At 34.7% G+C, this 19042-nt stretch overlaps 1 protein-coding gene across 1 annotated transcript in view; it reads right to left on the reverse strand.

The window, feature by feature from the left end:
* TMEM135 (transmembrane protein 135) overlaps positions 1–19042 on the reverse strand; it is a 243313-nt gene that overhangs the window by 130452 nt on the left and 93819 nt on the right. Inside the window, exon 5 of the mRNA XM_024763597.1 lies at positions 12934–12999. Within this exon, the coding sequence (XP_024619365.1) occupies positions 12934–12999 (66 nt within the window). The remainder of the gene's footprint in view (positions 1–12933; positions 13000–19042) is intronic.

Raw genomic sequence — 19042 nt, forward strand, 5'->3', positions numbered from 1 at the left:
CCAAAAAAAAAAAAAAAAAAAAAAATTACAAAACATACTAAAAGGCAAAAAGCACAGTTTGAAGAAACAAAGCAAGCATCAGAACCAAACACAGATGTTGGAATTATCAAACCAGGAATTCAAAACAACTATGATTAATATGCTAAGGGCTCTAATGGACAAAGTAGACAGCAGGTAAAAACAGATGGGCAATGTAAGCAGAGAGATGGAAATCCTAAGAAAGAACCAACAAGAAATGCTAGAGATTTAAAAAACAAACAAACCCACACTGTAACAGAAATGAAGAATGCCTTTGATAGGCTTATTCGTAGATAGGACATGGCTGAGGAAAGAATCTCTGAGCTTGAGGATGTATCAGTAGAAAACTCCAAAAACTGAAAAGCAAAGAGAAGACTGGAAAAACAAAAAAAACAACCAGAACAGAATATCCAAGGACTGTGGACAACCACAGAAGGCATAACATACACATAATGGGGATACCAGAAGAAGAAAAAAGGAACAGAGGAAATACCTGCAACAATGACTGAGAACTTCCCCAAATTACTGTCAGACACCAAATAATAAATTCAGCAAGCTCAGAGAAAATTAGGCAGGATAAATGCCAAAAAAACTACACCTAGGCATATCATTTTCAAACTAGAGAAAATCAAAGATAAGGAAAAAATCCTGAAAGAAGCCAAAGGAGAAAAATAATTTGTCAAACTAGCCTCCTTAATTATTTATGCTCCTTAATCTTCAACAATAATGGTACTGTCTTCCAATACACATTTTTTTTGTTGTTTTAAGCATTACTTTTTCAATCTTTTACTTTACATACAGTGAAATTTAGTTTAAAGGGTTCTGAAAACTGCACAGAGTCGTGTACTACCACCCAGTATCATGATACAGAACGGTTCCATCACCAAAAATATTCTTTTGTTTTGTCCTTCTGTAATCAACTCCTCCACCTTCAATCTCAGGCAACCAGTTCTCCCATCCCCTACAGTTTGGGCTTTTGCAGAATGTCATATAAATGGAATCATACAATGTTTAGACTCGTAGGGGTTCACTGAGCTTTATGAATGTGTAAATGTATGTCCACCAAATTTGGAAGTTGGCAGCCATTATTTCTTCAAATATTTTTTCTTCACCAATCCCTTTGTCTTCTCCTCTAGGGCACTTATGACACAAATGTTAGACCTTTGCTATTGTCCTTCAAGTCCTTAAGCTCTGTTCATTTTCTTTAGTCTTTCCTTATTGTTCAGATTGTACCATTACTATCGAGCTTTCTTCAACTTTTCTTTCCTCTATCTTCACTCTGCTGTTGAAATCATCTAATGAATATTTAGTTATTTTAACATTAATATTTGAGTTATTTTAATTTTCTGTCCCCAAATTTCAATTTGGTTCTTTTTACAGTTTCTTTTTCTTGTCTGGGAACTTCAATCTTTCCATTCATTTCAAAAGTGCTTACACACTTTTACACAGGGTTACACAGTGTTTTACAGTGTTTACACAGGGTTATAATAGCTGCTCTGAGAACTTTTTATTGTAATTCCAACATCGAAGTAATTGCAGAATTGGTACCTGTTGATCGCTGTTTTCCCGACAATTGGTTATGATCTCCCTAGTTCTTGGTATGTCAAATACTTTTGGAGACTTGAGACTTGTATTTTGATACTCTTAATCATGTTAAAGACTCTTGGTCCTCTGTAGAACTGATTTGTTGTTGTTTTTATTGCTGTTTTGTCATTGTTGTAGGCAATCAACCCTGTTATGTTCCAACCACAAGTCCCAACCCACCGTCTGTGGGCTGTGGTTTCAATACCATTTTCAGTTTCCCAAGTCTTTTCAGTGCTATTCAGTCTCTCCCCATATGTGCCACCAAAGGGCAGTGGTCTATGCTATAGTTTAGTTCTCAAAGCCTTAATGCTTCCTCAAATAAGTTCCACACATGCTTAGCTCAGGAGTGAATTTCAAACTTCATACACAGATTTAGGTCATCTTTTTCTCTATCTCCTGCCTCTCCATGGTTTTCCCCGCAGTCTGTCTCCCATGTCCCTTTTCTCAATCCTCTGTCTACATTGGGTTTTTTGGTTCCCCATTCCGTCACATGTCTCCTGCAATTACAACTACCTCAGGGGTAAAGTGGCAAGGAAAAAAAGGAAGTGAAAAATAACAAATATTGTCTCCACACTCGTTGGACTACAGGAGTCCCTTTTTCCAGTTTCTCTGGTCAAAGAGGAAGATTACCTTTCAGTTATAAATGGCTGCATAGCGGCACTGCCACTACTGCCACCACCACTGGAGGACAGCCTCATGATTGGGGCCTGCGCTGCTGTCCCACCAGAAAAATAAAACCAAAATATAAAACAGAAAGAAAATGGTGATTTTCTGCACAGCCTCCTTTATGCAGGGGTCCTCCTTTCCAGTTCTCTGACCATACACAGAGGAAGAGGGGTTTTCTCTTAGAGCTTTTTCTGCCTGGATCCATTGTGGGGATCAAGAATAGGGAAGTCCCTAAAGTCCAAGCCAGGAGATAAAGGATGGTAGGTGGAAGGGAAAAGGAAACTCACTGCTATCAGTCACATGTCCAGTTTTGACCTCCTTCCCCAAACCTCCTGTGATTATTTACTCTCAGATAGTTGCTTTATGTATTCTTTTCAAAGTTTTTAGTTGTAATCAGTAGGAGAGATAGGCTGTGTTTCCTCCATCTTAGCAGAACCAGAACCACAAAATTTCCAGAAATAAAACCCTAACATTTATAGTCAACTGATTTGTGACAAAGGTGTCAAAGCAATTCAACAGGCAAAAAAGAGTTCTTTCAACAAATACTGCTGGGACAACTGGATATCCATATGCAAAATACTAGATGAAACTTTGCCTCACACTGTATGCAAAAGCCAACTCAAAACGGATCACAGATCTAAATGTAAAACCAAAGATTATAAAACTTTTATAAAAAAACAGAGGAGAAAATCTTTGTGACCCTGGGTTAGGTTAGAAAAGATTTCTTGGATATGATACAAAAAAAAAAAAAGAATGAACTGAACTTCATCAAAATTTAGAACTTTTCAAAGAGCACTACTTAGAAAGACGGGCCACAGACTGAGAAAAAGTATTTTCAGATCATATATTTAATGAGAGATTTGTATCCAGATTTTTTTTTTTTTAAATCACCTCCTACAACTCAACAGTGAGAAACAAACAATATAAAACTGGGCAAAAGATTTTAACAGACATTTCATCAACGATATACAAATGACTAATAAGCACATGAAAAGATACCCAACATCATTAGTCAATAGGGAACCACAATGAAATACTGCAACATAATTCTAGAATGACTATAATCAAAAAGACTGACAATACCAAATGTTGGCAAAGATGCTGACAAACTGGCCTCCTGTCCATTGCCACTGGGAATGTAAAATGATACAGCCACTTTTTCTTTAAAAGTTACTCATATGACCTAGCAATTCCACTCTTAGGTATCAACCCAAGAGACATTAAAACATATGTCAACACAAAGCCTTCTATGCAAATGCTCACAGAAGTATTATTCATAATAGCCCCAAAGTGGAAACTATCCAAATGTTCGTTAACTGGTTAACAGATCAACAAAATACTATCCATACAAGAGAATACTATTCAGTCATGAAAAGGGGAAAAAAACTGATATGGAGGAAACTCAAAAACATGCTAAGTGAAAGAAGTCAGAAATGAAAGAGTATATACTGTATAATTCCATACATATGAAAATTTCAGAAAAAGCAAATCTATAGATTGTGCTATAATAAAGAATATATCTGCACTTTGTTCCCAGTTCCTGATACACAGCTTGAAACACCTTTGGAATTTCCTGAGTGACAGGAGTGTCTGTTATGCTAATGAAGTGATTCATAGTGTTAGGATCAGGGCTGACCACCAGAAAGACCAACCACATCATTTAACACAAATCCTCTCTTTTCTGATCTGCCACATCCCTACTGAACCACCACAAACAATACTTGTCTCTACATAGCAAACTCATCTATTGAGAACACAGCCAAGAGTCAACAAAGAAAGGAAAAAACGATGTACAAACAAAATGGTAAAAATTATATTTGGACACACGTTATGTGTAAAAAATTGAATTTCTTTGGAAATTCAAAATGTTTAAATTACTTGCTGCTGAACTCACCCCAATACTACACACAAAATTCCTGTGGTATGCTTTGTACAAAGAAACATTTTCTGTATGTCTAAAGACTTTATTTTTAAAAGAGGGCCTGCATTTTTAATGCTCTCAACCACATTTAGCTATATAACCAAAGTAGGCAAGTTTCAGTTCAGTGGGGAGGTAGTTGGAACTGGCCTTACCCATGTGGAAATAATTGCTTTCCTGGCCTAAAGCTCTTCCTATTAGGATCAAAACAAACTGATGTTATCTTAAGAACCCTTCCAATTTTTGAAAAATAAAACCTAAGTGTTCCATAGTTCCAGATATTATCCAGATATTGTTTGTTTTGTTTAAGGACAAAATTATGGCACATTTATTTTTGTATTTAAATCAAAAGCAGAGTTATTATTATGAAGAAAGTCAGGGCATTCTGAAAGATAATTATCTCAGTATAGAAAGGCACATACAGAATTGGTATAGACAAGGCCACCAAGCTTAAACACTGTGATCTGATGTTTTTAAAACCTTACTTTGGCCCTTGGCCTTCTTTGCACCAGAATTTTCCAAATAAACTGTTCACCAAGAATATGAAATAATGCCACAGCACATAACATGATGAGCCATTTAAAGTAGATTTAGTAACAAAGACAAAATATTCCAGGAAGAATAAAATATAAATTCTGAAGCTCAATGTTTTACAATGCCACTGGCATGGATTCTAAATTTTCTAAGCACCTGCCAAAATATAACATGTTGTTTTGTTTCATGGAATTGGAAAACTGAAAAAAAAAAAATATGAAGATGTTACTTAGACCAGTCTTCTGCCTCTGGCACTACCTATACCATCCAGATTGATGGCTAATAAGAAATACAACTTTTATAAAATGAGCAAGATGGCAGACCTACAACCTCTTTGAAGTCTCTTAATGTTGCGCCACCTTGAAATCATGACCAGTGGCTCCACTTATCTCAAACTTTCTGTCCTGCAATCAAAACTCATTTCTTCCCACCTCATCAGAGATAGGTTTGGGACTTCTCTGTATATACCTTGCTTATTATAAATACTCCCTAGGCCTTAACCTTTCTCTAGATCCTTTTCCATAATTATTTCGTTTCTCCTTCTCAGGATGTTATCCATTTTCCCCATATGTGTTTTTTTGGGGTTTTTTTAAAACTATATTCTACTTGCTTCTTGAAAGGAAAAACATCATAATAACTTTTCTAGGCTAAATTCTAATAGATTACAGTCATCTGTCAATATCCTTGGGGGATTGGTTCCAGAACCACCACGGATACCAAAATCCGCAGATGCTCAAGTTCCTTAAATAAAATGGGCCTAGTACAGTCAGCCCTACATATATGCAGATGCAGAAACCATGGATACTGAGGTCCAACTGTATTGGTATGGTTTATCAACATGTTTAGAATGAGGAAATCACTCCCAGAAGAACAAAACAATAAACTCGCAGACATTATTTGTGAACACTCTAAAGTGGTCAGAATTCTTTTTTTTTTTTTTCCCTTAGTGATATGGGGATATGAGAGGAAACTAGTCAAGTTAACAAAGAGTATATTTCAATGGCAATAGACATGTGTAAAGTATCTTAATATTTTCTTCCTGATAAAATACAATACATAAATCAGAGGTCTTATCACAGAAGAGATAATCCAATTTTCCTTAACAGGATCAACTGAGCCTTGGTCTGCATTTCTGGGAAGTCAGTGTCTAGTCATTCTCAATGGGACTTTTGCCCAACTAAGACTTGGAATTATCTTGGAATTGTCTAAGTTTTCACTACATAATGACTTTACTGTGTTTTTTTAATAGGATTCTTATGTCTATTTGTATATGTCAGTTTTTCTACCATTGCACTTCCCCTTGCTATATTTATTCTACGTATAGAAACAAAATCATGATCAACAGAATTGGATTGAATAGTGCACTTAAAGTCTGTTAACTAAACATATACTGTGTATTACTGAGCTACTGGCACTAGACAGCAGAGGGCACTGGTAATATATGCTGACCCAAATATCTTGAGTCCCATATGATCATTTAAAAGTAACATTGCTATTAGCGTAGCTATGGACCCAAAATATCTGTCTTTCATTACCAACTGTTAGTTCACACTCTGTTATAAATAACCACAGTCCAGAGATGCCCATATACTCACTCCAATATAGAAAATACTTCATCATATTTAATTAAATAACAAATAGCTATCATTTAATACAGGCTAAATCCTAACAGGCTTATTTTGTGTTATTATGCTAGCTGCTTTATAAATTTATTTCTCACAGAGTAATGTATGAAGTGGATGCTTTTATTCCTAATTAAAGAAGCCGATGCTGTATGGCAAGGTCCTAAGTGGCAGGTTTATGGACTCAGCCACTGCTGAGAGCTTAAACCATATTAGCCTTATTTATAGTTAAAATCCAGCACTTAGCATAGTCCCTGGCACTCAATTAATATTTAGGGAAGAAAGAGCAGGGAAGGGACTCTAGATCTGATAACAGTGCCACGTGTCACATCTGCCTTTAAGATGCTCTTAATAAGTATTTGCTCATTTGATTAGATTTTACAAGCCACTAGTTACTGGCATAGTACTAGGCACAAGGTCTCAGAGACTTCACTGTAAGAAGTACTAATACTTTGCTTATTAAAGACATATATTTCCTCAGGTGGTATTAATAGATAAATAGTGTAAAAAATTTAATTGAGAAAAAAACAGATACAATTTAAAAAATATAAATAAAAGTTTACTTCTACGTTTCCTTATATAGTTTGCATTCAAAAAAAGAAAATACTTGGTTTATGTATCGTATTAAACTGAATATAATTTTTTTTTTTTTTTTTTTTGCGGTACGCGGGCCTCTCACTGTTGTGGCCTCTCCCATTGCGGAGCACAGGCTCCAGACGCGCAGGCTCAGCGGCCATGGCTCACGGGCCCAGCCGCTCCATGGCATGTGGGATCTTCCCAGACCGGGGCACGAACCCATATCCCCTGCGTTGGCAGGTGGACTCTCAACCACTGCCTCACCAGGGAAGCCCTGAATATAATTTTTAACATAATTTCAACAGTGTTAAGAGATATATCTTAATATCTTAATAGTGAATTAACTTTGTGACTAAGAGTAAATATTATATATGTAAATTTCATAGACTCTTCAAGTATTCCTTAATTCCTGAAAAAAGTTGTTAAAAATTATATCATTGTATTATGAACTTCATGATTTGGGGATAATATAGCCCTAGTATTTATATATACAAAGATATTTATGATTATACTTATCTTAAACTGAGGGCCTCACTGCAGCAATCACAAAAATGAAATATTCTTTATGACTTATTTAAAAAGCATGCTCCAGAAAGGCAAAAAAAGGTTTCCATTCTAATAAAACATACAGAATACCTAATACCATGCAGTAACATAAAACAAAAGTAAATATTGTGTCTAATCCCACATCCATCTTTCCAAAACATCAACAAACCATGCTACCGTGTTCTACTTTATATATAAAAATCTTTAAATACACCTCAGATTTCTTTGTTATTTCTTTATCTGTTTTGTCTAACTCAAATTGTACATTCCCTGAGTTCACAGAAGACATAAGATTGAAAACTACTTCTCTAAAACAGTAATTTACAATAGTGGGTAAGCATTAAAATCAGTAGATGCTTTAATAAATACAGATACTGGAGCCCTAGGCTAGACCTAATGGACAAAGTCTTTGGGGAGGGAGCCCACGCACCTATAGTTTACAGAGCTCCATGGGCAATTCTCATGCACAGTCAAGGCTGAGAACCACAAAAAAGAAAGGCTATACAAAGCTGCCTAGAAGCAGAAAATGTTAAAGCTGAATAGGGCTTCCCTGGTGGCGCAGTGGTTGAGAATCTGCCTGCCGATGCAGGGGACACGGGTTCGAACCCTGGTCTGGGAAGATCCCACATGCCACGGAGCAACTAGACCCGTGAGCCACAACTACTGAGCCTGCGTGTCTGGAGCTTGTGCTCCGGAACAAGAGAGGCCGCGACAGTGAGAGGCCCGTGCACCACGATGAGGAGTGGCCCCCGCTCGCCGCAACTGGAGAAAGCCCTCACACAGAAACGAAGACCCAACACAGCCAAAAATAACTAAATAAAATAAATAAATAAATAAAATTTAAAAAAAAGAAAAAAAAAGCTGAATAGGACCTTAAAGATCATTTAATCAACTCATTTTCCAAAGTATGAATTTGAAATCGTGAGATGGTAAGTAAATTGTCCAAGATCACATAGCTAGCTATTAATGCCAGGAAGAGAACCAGGTCTACTGGCAGGCAGCCTAGTGCTCTTTACATCACACAAGGCTGCCTTCTCCACTTGGGAAGAAGAAACAGTATTCATTCTTGATTATACCACAAGATTAAACAGCATCATAGCATTCATATAGCAAATTCTCAGGGAAATGTGATTTAAAAAAAAAAATACTATCTCCTTTGGAAAAAATGGTGATAAAAGAATCTAAACTGGAAAGCTGTTTTGATGTATAAAAGAGCTAAATAATTATAAGGTGCCTGGAAAAGGCACTCAACAAATGTTACTCCCTTTCAACACCACAACCTCCTCCCCCTTCCTTTTTGATTCTACATCAAGACATCTCTCCCAGCTCTCAACTATGTCCCTTTTTATATTGCTTCTCCTAATTGGCAATGCCCTTTGACCTCTTCTTCAATGATGCTCATAAATTTCTCCAAGGCCCAGTTTAAGATGTACCTTCTAAGAAATCTTCTGAACTAACTTACCCTATTCTAATTATTGTTTCGTCCTTCATTATCTAAATTGCTTATACTTTTAAATCATATACTTGCTTATACCTTCTTTTGAAGCTTTGTAATTGTAATTACTTCCTAGTTGCTTTATATGTTTTTATTTTCTTCCATAATTAGAATATAAGCTATCAGTGGACTAGAATATAAGCTCCCCAAAGACAAGGATATTGGCCTGTTTTGTTTACTGATAGATCGCAGGCACCTAAAACAACATCAGGAACATAGAAGGTGCTCAATAAATACTTGTGGTGACTGAACAAACAGGCAAAGATTATTTTTTCTTCTATTCATGAATCTCTCCAACATAAAGACACAGATATGAAACATTAAACATTCTGAAAAAAATGAAGATAGATATGCTTGTACTTTAGAAAATTCACAGAATTTTTTTAAATTAATAAAGCTATAATAGATGAATCAACTCACTGGCTACAAGAAATCATTTAGCTTCTTCATTACATACTCTCAGTGATTCAATGGATATACAGTGGCAGCTGATACACAGAAGGTAAAGGCTTTAATTAAGACCTAGAGTTTGAAATCCCCTGCCTATGGTAAAGAACTTCTTAACTTTGTTCTCTTTTAAAACTCTGAATTAAGAAGACTCTAACAAAAAAACACTAATTTCTGGATTACTCAGGTTTCAAGTTATATAAAATAACAGTACATAATTTTTCCAATACATAAATTTAAGAGAGCAACTTTATCTTTTTAATAAACAACTTGTTTCACCCTATACATAAGTACCTGGAAGGCTGAAAACAGGATTGTACCTTTCTTGAAAATATTTTAAAAGTACAATTTTTGAGCAAAGCACATTCAATAACTATTTTTGATAGTGATAATTTTACAAGTTAGCCTTCCCAAATAAGGAAACACATTAACTCTGCCCAAAATTACATTAACAACCTAAATGGGAAAAGAATTTGAAAAAGAACAGATACATGTATATGTATAACTGAATCACTTTGCTGTACACCTGAAACTAACACATCGTTAATCAACTATACTCCAATGTAAAATAAAAAGTTAAAAAATAAAAAAAATTTAATTTAAATTTTAAAAATTCTGCCACCCCAAAATTACCTGCTTTTTAGCTTATGTAATTTAATCAAAATTTTAAAAATCCAGCTACCCTATATATAGGACTGTACAAAGAATACATCAACATGGTTAGGCATTCAGTGACAAAACAGAATTGTGAAGGGTCAGTATTTTTTTCTATTCATTTTAAGCCATATACCTCTACACATATGAGAAGATAACAGTGATAATCAGAATGCATTAAAAAACATGGCTGATTACATAATCTCAGAGGTCTTAGCTACTATGCTGTTGCTATTTTTCAACTGTCCAACTATAAGACAATCGAATGATTAGAAAACTCTAGTCTAAGTAAGTGAATTACATTGAGGGAGACTATATTGTATAGTGGAATGAATGGGCTTTGGAGTCAGATTGGGGTTCATATCCCAAGTCTTTCATCTCCTACCTCTTTGATCACAGGCAAAATGTTTAACTTCTCTGAGACTCAGTTTATCTACAAAATGGGCATAATAATTTCTCCCTTGCAGAGTTATGATGAAGATTTAAAAATACAGTGTATCATTCCTTTGCTTAAATCCTCCAATGATTCATTATAACTTATAAAATAAATTTCAAACTCCTTCAAAAACTACGTTCTTCCTTTCAGAGAAAGGAACCATGTTTTCTGATATCAACATTTCTTAAAATATGCAAGCAGAAGTGTCCAATAGGTAGACAAAATATAGGCTTAAAGCAGGAACACAAAGAAGGGAAGACAAAAGACAAGCAAAGTTCAGCATCATCAAGCACCCAGATCACAAATTTACTCAGACTGCTATCTTTGTAATCTGGATATACCAGTCTTTATTCCTCCTACCTAATATCACTGTCACGGGGTTACTTATTAATCCCTGCTTAACGGAGATTTTCGCAGTAATGAGCTAAAACAATTTTTCAAATACCCTAGGACAAGTAAACTCCTTACCACTCTCCTCCCTTAGCATATCACAAGTTTTCTAACATTACAAATATGGTGATTTCAGTTTCTGTTTTAAGTAGTCCATTAAATTGTTAACCTTTGCGTTTATCTCCTACTTCTAAAGTAATTCTTTATTATTGGCCGGACACTAAAATTTAGCACGTTCCAAGTGTAAGCTGGACTCTAGTTACTTACTTCCAGACTCAACCTTAACTCTCTTTCAGGTTTTTCTCCCACGTATTGATGCCACTGTTTCCTCCACCAGAGAGTAAGCTCCTCTAAAGGTGGAAACCATATTACATCATCTATTCCCATAGCATTTAGCCTACCATCTCCAAAAAATCTATGCCACTTGCATTTACACATATTCAATAATTTCTTTGTTTTGTTTTGTCTTAATTCTCTATTTCCTAAAAGTCAAATAACTAAAACTAATTTGTGGTCTATCCTAGCTACCATTTACTGAATATTTCACTATGTATCACTCTGTATTTTTTTAATCTACAAAATATCATCATATTTTATCAACTCTAAAATATCATAGACTTAATTTTAGAGGTGTTAAAATGTGAAAAATAGTAAATGGTGACTATGAAGCGCCACTGATTAGAAGACATATTCCATTTTCAGAGATCTTAAAACACAAGGAAAAAATGTACAAGAGAGCACTTATAAACTTTGTCCTACATTAATACCTGTTAAACAGGTTAGTTACCTGTTGCAATCCCCAGTAATTGGGGGAGAAATGGATCCAAAGCCAGCTGCTTTAACTATTTCCTCTCCATTAAGTAAAATATGTACATATGCAATATGTGTTGATATGCTCAGAAGATTACTTGCAAAACTGTCTTGCATACATTTACTTCCCCAAACTTTTTATAAAAGAAGATAAAGTTCAAAAGTTCACTGACCACCTCCATGAAAAATGTCATAGTAATAACTAAAATCTAAAATTCATTTTGACACATTTTAGGCAAATAAATATGTCTGACTTTATTAATGGGAATGTTTTCTTCTCTCAAAATGGCACCACATACTGTAGTTTGTTGAGAATACAAAGAGATGAATTAAGTATTTTTTCATAGACAAAATATATATTACAAATTAATACCAAAGAAATTTGCCAATATATGTACAATTAAACATTTAAAGGCATATAATTTCCAAATGACTGTGCATTTTCACCTAACAAGCAGATATATTGACTGATAAATCTTATAATCACACAATAATACAGTTTCAAGTGTTTAGAGTATTGAGTTATATATATATTACATTAAATAACACAGAACTTGATTCCAGAATAAAAAGCACTGTATTTTATCCATAAATATTTGCTAGTAGGATAGAAAAGGGAACATGGCAATGTGACATTATATTCAACCTCAACCTAAGGATATCTTAGTAAGAGAGTGAATAAAGAAAAAGCAAACAGAGTGGTAATTAGGCCAGTAATAATTTGGTAATGAAAATTTATTTCAAGTAGTAGATTTTTTTTTTTTTTTAAGAATTGGTAGGAGCATTTAGAAAAGTCTAAACTTAGACTCTATCATAATTGAGCCTCCACTATAAGAAAGAACAGATTAAATTCCATTTCTCTCCCTCCCTTCTCCCTTCCTTCTGTGATAAATATCAACATTTCAAATTATTTTATGCTAGGAAAGAAGTATCACATCTGTAGAACATAAAATAGGAAGAAAGAAAGAAGTATGGGATTATGTTCAATAAATATATATGTATTTGCAGAAGTTATTATTAAATGTCATTTTCTTTTAAGAGTGAAAACAATTGGTAACCAAAGATTAAAAGGCTCAGAAATTTATATTCAACCCAAGATCTGGTTCTAACATGACTTAACTGAAATAGATTTGTAGATGAGATTTACTCAATACTTTGTACATCAGATATTCTCAATTTGTTAAAAAAGTATACTATGAATTAAGAATTAATAATTGTATCAAAATTCTCATCTTACTTCTCCATTTCTTAACGTTGTGATGGTTCCTCTTGCTACACCCATTCTAAATAGTGTTTCTGTGGCCTGTGAATGTAAAAACAGCAAAAATATATCATCTATAATCTGTATTCAACTGTACATCCCAACCCCAAAATGCAAAACATTCAACACTATTACATTTTTTAGGAACTACTAGAGAAGCATCAGTAAGGCACAATAAACTCTACATTATACTCCAGAAATATCATTTTCAGAACATTTTAATGCTATAAAGAGCCCAAACTGAAATATTTCAAAAGTTATTTAGATCTGCTATTATCACTCAATGCCTATAGTTTCAAATTAGCACACTTAAATAAGTTTAAAACTTAGTTTGGTTAACAAAGATTAAATAAAACTTCAGTACTTGAATTCAATTCAGAAATTATCATTTATTCTGATTTTTAGTTTCCATCTGATTTCAGTCCAAATCACTTGACTGGCACTGAAATACTGACAAAAGATGAAGTAATTCAGTGATGTCACTTATTAAATAGCACCTGAAAAGACTTAATGCTTCCTATACACTAACAATGAACAATTCTAAAAGGAACTTAAGAATTTTGTTTATAATAGCACCAAATATATATATATATATAAAAGACAGGAATAAATTTAACCAAAGAAGCAAAAGGCTTGCTCATTGAAAACTGTAAAACATTGCTGAAAGAGATCTAAAAACATATAAATAAATGGAAAGACATCCTGTGTTCATGAAGTGGAAGATGTAATATTGTTAAGGTGTCAATACTATCCAAAATGATCTATAGAGTCAATGCTATTCCTACCAAAATCTCAATGACTTCTTTATAGAAATACAAAAATCCATCCTAAAATTCATATGGAACCCAAAAGACCCCAAATAGCCAAAATAACTTTGAAAAAGAAGAACAAAGTTGGAGGACTCACACCTTCTGATTTCAAAACTTACTTTAAAGCTACAGTAATCATAAAGATGTCATAAAGACAGACATATAGGCCAATGAAATAGGAGAGAGCTTGAAACAAACCCTTGTATATGGTCTAATGATATTCTATAAAGGTACTGAGACCATTCTGTGGAGAAAGGACAGTCTTCTTAACAAATGATGTTGGGAAAATACCTGCAAAAGTATGAAGCTGAACCCTTACCTTATACCATACACAAAAATTAACTCAAAAGAGATCAAAGACTAAATGTAAGAGTTAAAACTATAAAACTCTTAGAAGAAAACACATTGTTTTCCATTCATGATTCGGTGTCTGATGAGGACCTGCTTCCTGGTTACTATAGATGATTTTACATGACTATCTTGTTTGTATCCTTACATGGCAGAGAACAAAGAGAAGCAAGCTCTCTCTGCACTCTTACAAGGGAACTAATCCCATTCATAAGGGCTCCTCATCTAATCCTAATTACCTCCCAAAGGCCCCACCTCGTAATACCATAATACTGGGGGGAGAGGGTTTTGACATGAATTTTGGGGAACACAAATGAATTTTGGGGAACACAAATATTCAGTCCATAACAGGAGTATTCCAGTCAGAATGGGCAGTAAGTACAAAGACCAGTAGGTAGGATCATGTTTGGTATGTTCAAGGACAAGTAAGATGGCACATGAGGCTGAAAGAAAAAGATTACATGAGAGTCTGATTGAGAAAAGAGAAGATGCAAGTTCCTCTGTTCAATATGTCTTTTATTTTTCAATCTGGTATAAGAGGAATGCATTTCCAACCTTTATTAATCAAAAATGTAATTCAAAGCATGCACTACTAAACAAATTTTTAAGAATTAGTATATGAACAACAAAAAAAGAGAATTTAAATGTAAAAAGTGAATGCACATCTAAAGAAATGCAGAGTGAAGAAGGGATAAGAAACTAGAGGAAGCTGTAAGGAAACTGATGTATGTGTACAAAATCAGTGTGATCAGTGTAACATAAATAGCAGTGTAAACATATTAATTTAGTTATAAGGAAGCAAATAACAGAAGAAGTAAGGAAAAAGTTACAAGTAGCTGCCTCTGGGTTGTGGGACTCAGGCAGTGGAACAAGTAAATAAGAGTACTACTCTTTTTCTACTAGTTTGCAGCATACTATTTGACGGTTTAAACTACTTGTAAATCCTTGATCAAAACTTTTTTTTTTAACTTTTAAAGGAACAAGTAATCCCTAGTATCCAGTTCTGCAAAGAGGTCAAATACTTTACAATTTTAATAGAGTGGTATATGTAAGAACATAGTTGAGGACTGAATAAGAGGATATAAAGTCAGTGTTAAGAGTCAACTCTTTCAAAAAGTTTCACAATAAAAGTGAGGAATGAAACTGAGTTGTTGCCAGGAAGAGCAGAGTTGAGAGAAAATTGACAACAGGATATTTTGAGGATAAAAGACTTAGACAAGTTTTTAATGGCTTAGTAGAAGTAGTCAGTAAGATGGAAGAAGTTACAGACACAGGAAGGGTAATGGATCCTGACTGAAGAGCGTTCCTGCAGAAGACGGTTAAGAGCACACAGAGCAATCTGTTAGCTATGTTACTTGGGAGATGGTCCAGATATAGGCAAATGCTTTCCTTCCCTCTCCCTTTCCCTCTCTGAATTAGGAGACAGGATTAGAAGAAGGAGGGGCATGGGGTTGGTGTTTGATATCTACATGCTGTTAGAAAATAAAACAACTTTTAGGACAAACACTGCTAAATTTGTGATTGCAGCACAACATGAATATGATTCCAATGAATAATTCACAGAGAGCTAAAATAGGCCACTAATGGGGAGGAAGAAAGGTTATTCACATATGCAAACAAAAAACAAGCGATAAATGAATGACTTTGCTATGACAGAATTTTACTAAAGCATATACAGCTAGATGTTGTAACAATTACTTACAGAAATCTTTATTAAAGGAAAAGAATTTCTCACCACCGATACACGGCATTTTTTTCTATTCTTAATGATAGGTACATTAAATTACATCTTCCATCTTCCTGTTTCTTTTTAAACCTTATTTAATCTAGTGATGTGATTAAGAGTCCTCAGCTAGGTCAGGTTAGTTACTGTATATATTTGAGGACCAAAAGGGGAAAGGCAGAGGCAACAAGCACTTGGGATGAAATACACAACTTCTCCTCTAAACCACATCAAACTACTTACTCTTTTGTGTCTCAAAAGCCTGAGGCAGTTTGAAGATCTAAATCTTCTTCTGCACTTTCTCCAGTAGGAAAAGAATACCAAATTCAATCTTTTGTTTCCAACTAAATTGATTTATTTCATGAGCTCTTCCCAGCAACATGTTTAAGGACTGTCTCATTCTAACAGCACTGTCAGTTCAGCTCAGCTTCCTTTGATTCTATAGGAAAGCACTGGAGTGAACAACATTCTTTTGACCTCTACTAAATAGATTGCTTTTAATTTACTTGTTACCCAAACAACGACTAACAAGTATCCAAAACAATGAGATACAGGACTAATGCTCAGCATTTGTAAATTTACCACCAGCAAACTCTTCATTGAAATTTCCCTCTCCTTGAGTTTTGATAACAACTAAAATGATTAATACCAAAAACATTCATTAAACATCTGTCACTGGCAGGGAAAAAACCATATGTAGGTCCTCAGTTAAAAACAGGTTATCAAGAGAGACTGCTTTTAAGTAGAGTGTTAGATAAAAGTGACTTAGGAGACATGAAATCTAGATGTAAGAAATGCAAAGTTCTGGACTGGATCCTTGTGTTTGTGTGTGCAAATCAAAAAAGAGCCAGAAGGATATACAATGAATTGATAACAGTACTAATCTCTGAGTGGTTTTATTTATTTTCTAATGTTCCATCATGCACATATACTGTTTGGTAACAATAAAAAGAAAAGTAACAATTTTTGTACACTAAAAGATAAAACAGATTTAAAACAGAATTTTGGAACAACATAAAATGTTATAATACAAGCAATACAACATTGAGTAGCTCCCAAAGTGAAAATAATCAAAAGTCAATAGAGACTCATGTTATTACAGTTTAATGCTTTTTAATGCATTAAATCAACACAAAATAAGTAAAATTAACAAGAAATATATATTTAATAGACTTTACCTTGAAAAGCAGTATGATTATAAAAACTTTAAAGCATCATATTAAAGAAAGACTTCATTGGGTTAATTTAACATGCAGTTTACAGATATAAATACAAAAGTTGTATTTAGCATATGTTTATTTCCTATTAGTCAAGCAACTAGAATTCTACTTATCTTATTTCCACTATTTACTATCTGGGCAACCTTAGGCAGGTCATTTAAACTCTCTAAGCTCTGACCCCCTCTGTAAAAAGGTGAAAGCTAATATCAACCTGTTTTCCTGTGGTGGTCAATGCAGGTGTTAACATATGTGAAAAGCTCTGTAAAGAGCTAGATAAATGTAAAATACTGAATCCAAGGTCTGGTTTAGGACTTCCTGAGATGAAAAGATGTTTCAGAAATACTAATTTTTATGTATTCCCAGCGCCTTGCAGAAAATATAACAACATAGCATAAAGATTAAGAATGCAGGTTTTAGAGACAGACTGTTTAGTTCAAATTCTAGCTTTGCCATTTGTAAGATGTGTGATCCAAACAAGCAACTTACTTCTTTGAGCTCATTAACAGAATATGGATAACAATGGTATGGAACTCAAGGAAAAGTGTAAGTGCTCAATAAATGATAATTTTATTACCATTAATATCTCAAAGGAAATGCAGAATTCCATTTCTACCTTAAAAAGTGGTCATCAGATTGCAACTAAAAATTACATCAGATGGCAATGAAAAAGGTACTATATAAAACAGTCAGCCACAATTAGCACATTATGCCATATGGCTATTTATTTATGCTAAAATTCTTGACAAGACAACCAGAGAAAAAGAAAACTTACATTATTTCAAGAAGATTAATTTAGCAAAAGTCTTCAGAAATCATATGCAATAGTCATTCCCCAGCTGTTTATCCTGGCCATAGAAGAAAAGAGATTTAAATACTAAGGCTTTTCAGCACCAGCTGCTTCCCTCTCTATGATGATAAAAATACAAAGTAAAAAATAGAAAAACTGAGCATTAGCTATCTGCTTCTCACTAAAGAAGCACTGCATGTTACAAATCTAGTCATATACTTTCAAAATACACAAACATATTAGCATAGCAACCAAGACCTTTGTGAGGTCGGCAAACCATTCTCACTCTCTTTCCTCCAGGCAGCTGCCTACAGGCCACCCGTTCCAGCTCATTAATTACAATTCATAACTTCAGGGCCCATGCACTACAGCAGCTACAGCACAGGGAGCAAAACCTGAGAGAAACTCTTTCTAGTCAGAAAACAGGGAAGAGGGGCCCAAGTGAACCAGAGAATGTGTAGGGAATCAATTCCTGGTTCAGGGGAGGGGTTCTGTCTTTTTTTTTCTCTTGACTCTGCCCCAAGGACAGGCCCCAATTACAAGATGAAGCAGCACCAGTGCAGGTAGTTAAAACTGGAAAATAAATTCTGTTTTTCTGGGCAAAAGCATATGGAAAAGGGGACCTCTGGAGTCCAAAGAAGAAAGGAAGAATGCCCATTATTTTTTTCACTCTTTTCTCTATTCACTTTGTCCCAACGGCAGACCCTGAAGAGTGTGTGCAGCTGGGATAGCAGAGAAGGCAGCTACAACTCTGAGAGAAATCCTGTCTTTCTGGACAGAGGACCAGAAAGAGGAGACCCAATGAAGCAGAGAATAAAGAGGCAATCCCTGAAAGGAAGAGCTGGAAAAGGAAATTTCTTGACTAAATCCGTGTTTGACTTAGCACAAATACAGAGCTCACCCCTCACCAGCATACGCATGGAACAGACCCAAGTAGCAAAGCGAAGGCTTTCAGGGCAAAACTACAATTAAAACTACCACCCAAGTCCCAGCATGGCCCATGAGTGGCACACAGTCAGGACAGACGCAAAGCAGCATAGGAAAGGCAACTGACATTGGAGCTACTGTCCACTGAAGACGAGACAGAACTTGCAGTCTGAATCTAACAGGGGACTGCTTACTACTAAAGAAAAAAAAAATGATAAATAAATAAATAATAATAAATGTTTAAAAGATCAACACTCTCCAGAGGAGTTTT

This window comes from Neophocaena asiaeorientalis, unplaced genomic scaffold, assembly GCF_003031525.2.
Source record: "Neophocaena asiaeorientalis asiaeorientalis breed wild unplaced genomic scaffold, Neophocaena_asiaeorientalis_V1.1 scaffold946, whole genome shotgun sequence".
NCBI classification, from domain to species: Eukaryota; Metazoa; Chordata; class Mammalia; order Artiodactyla; family Phocoenidae; genus Neophocaena; species Neophocaena asiaeorientalis.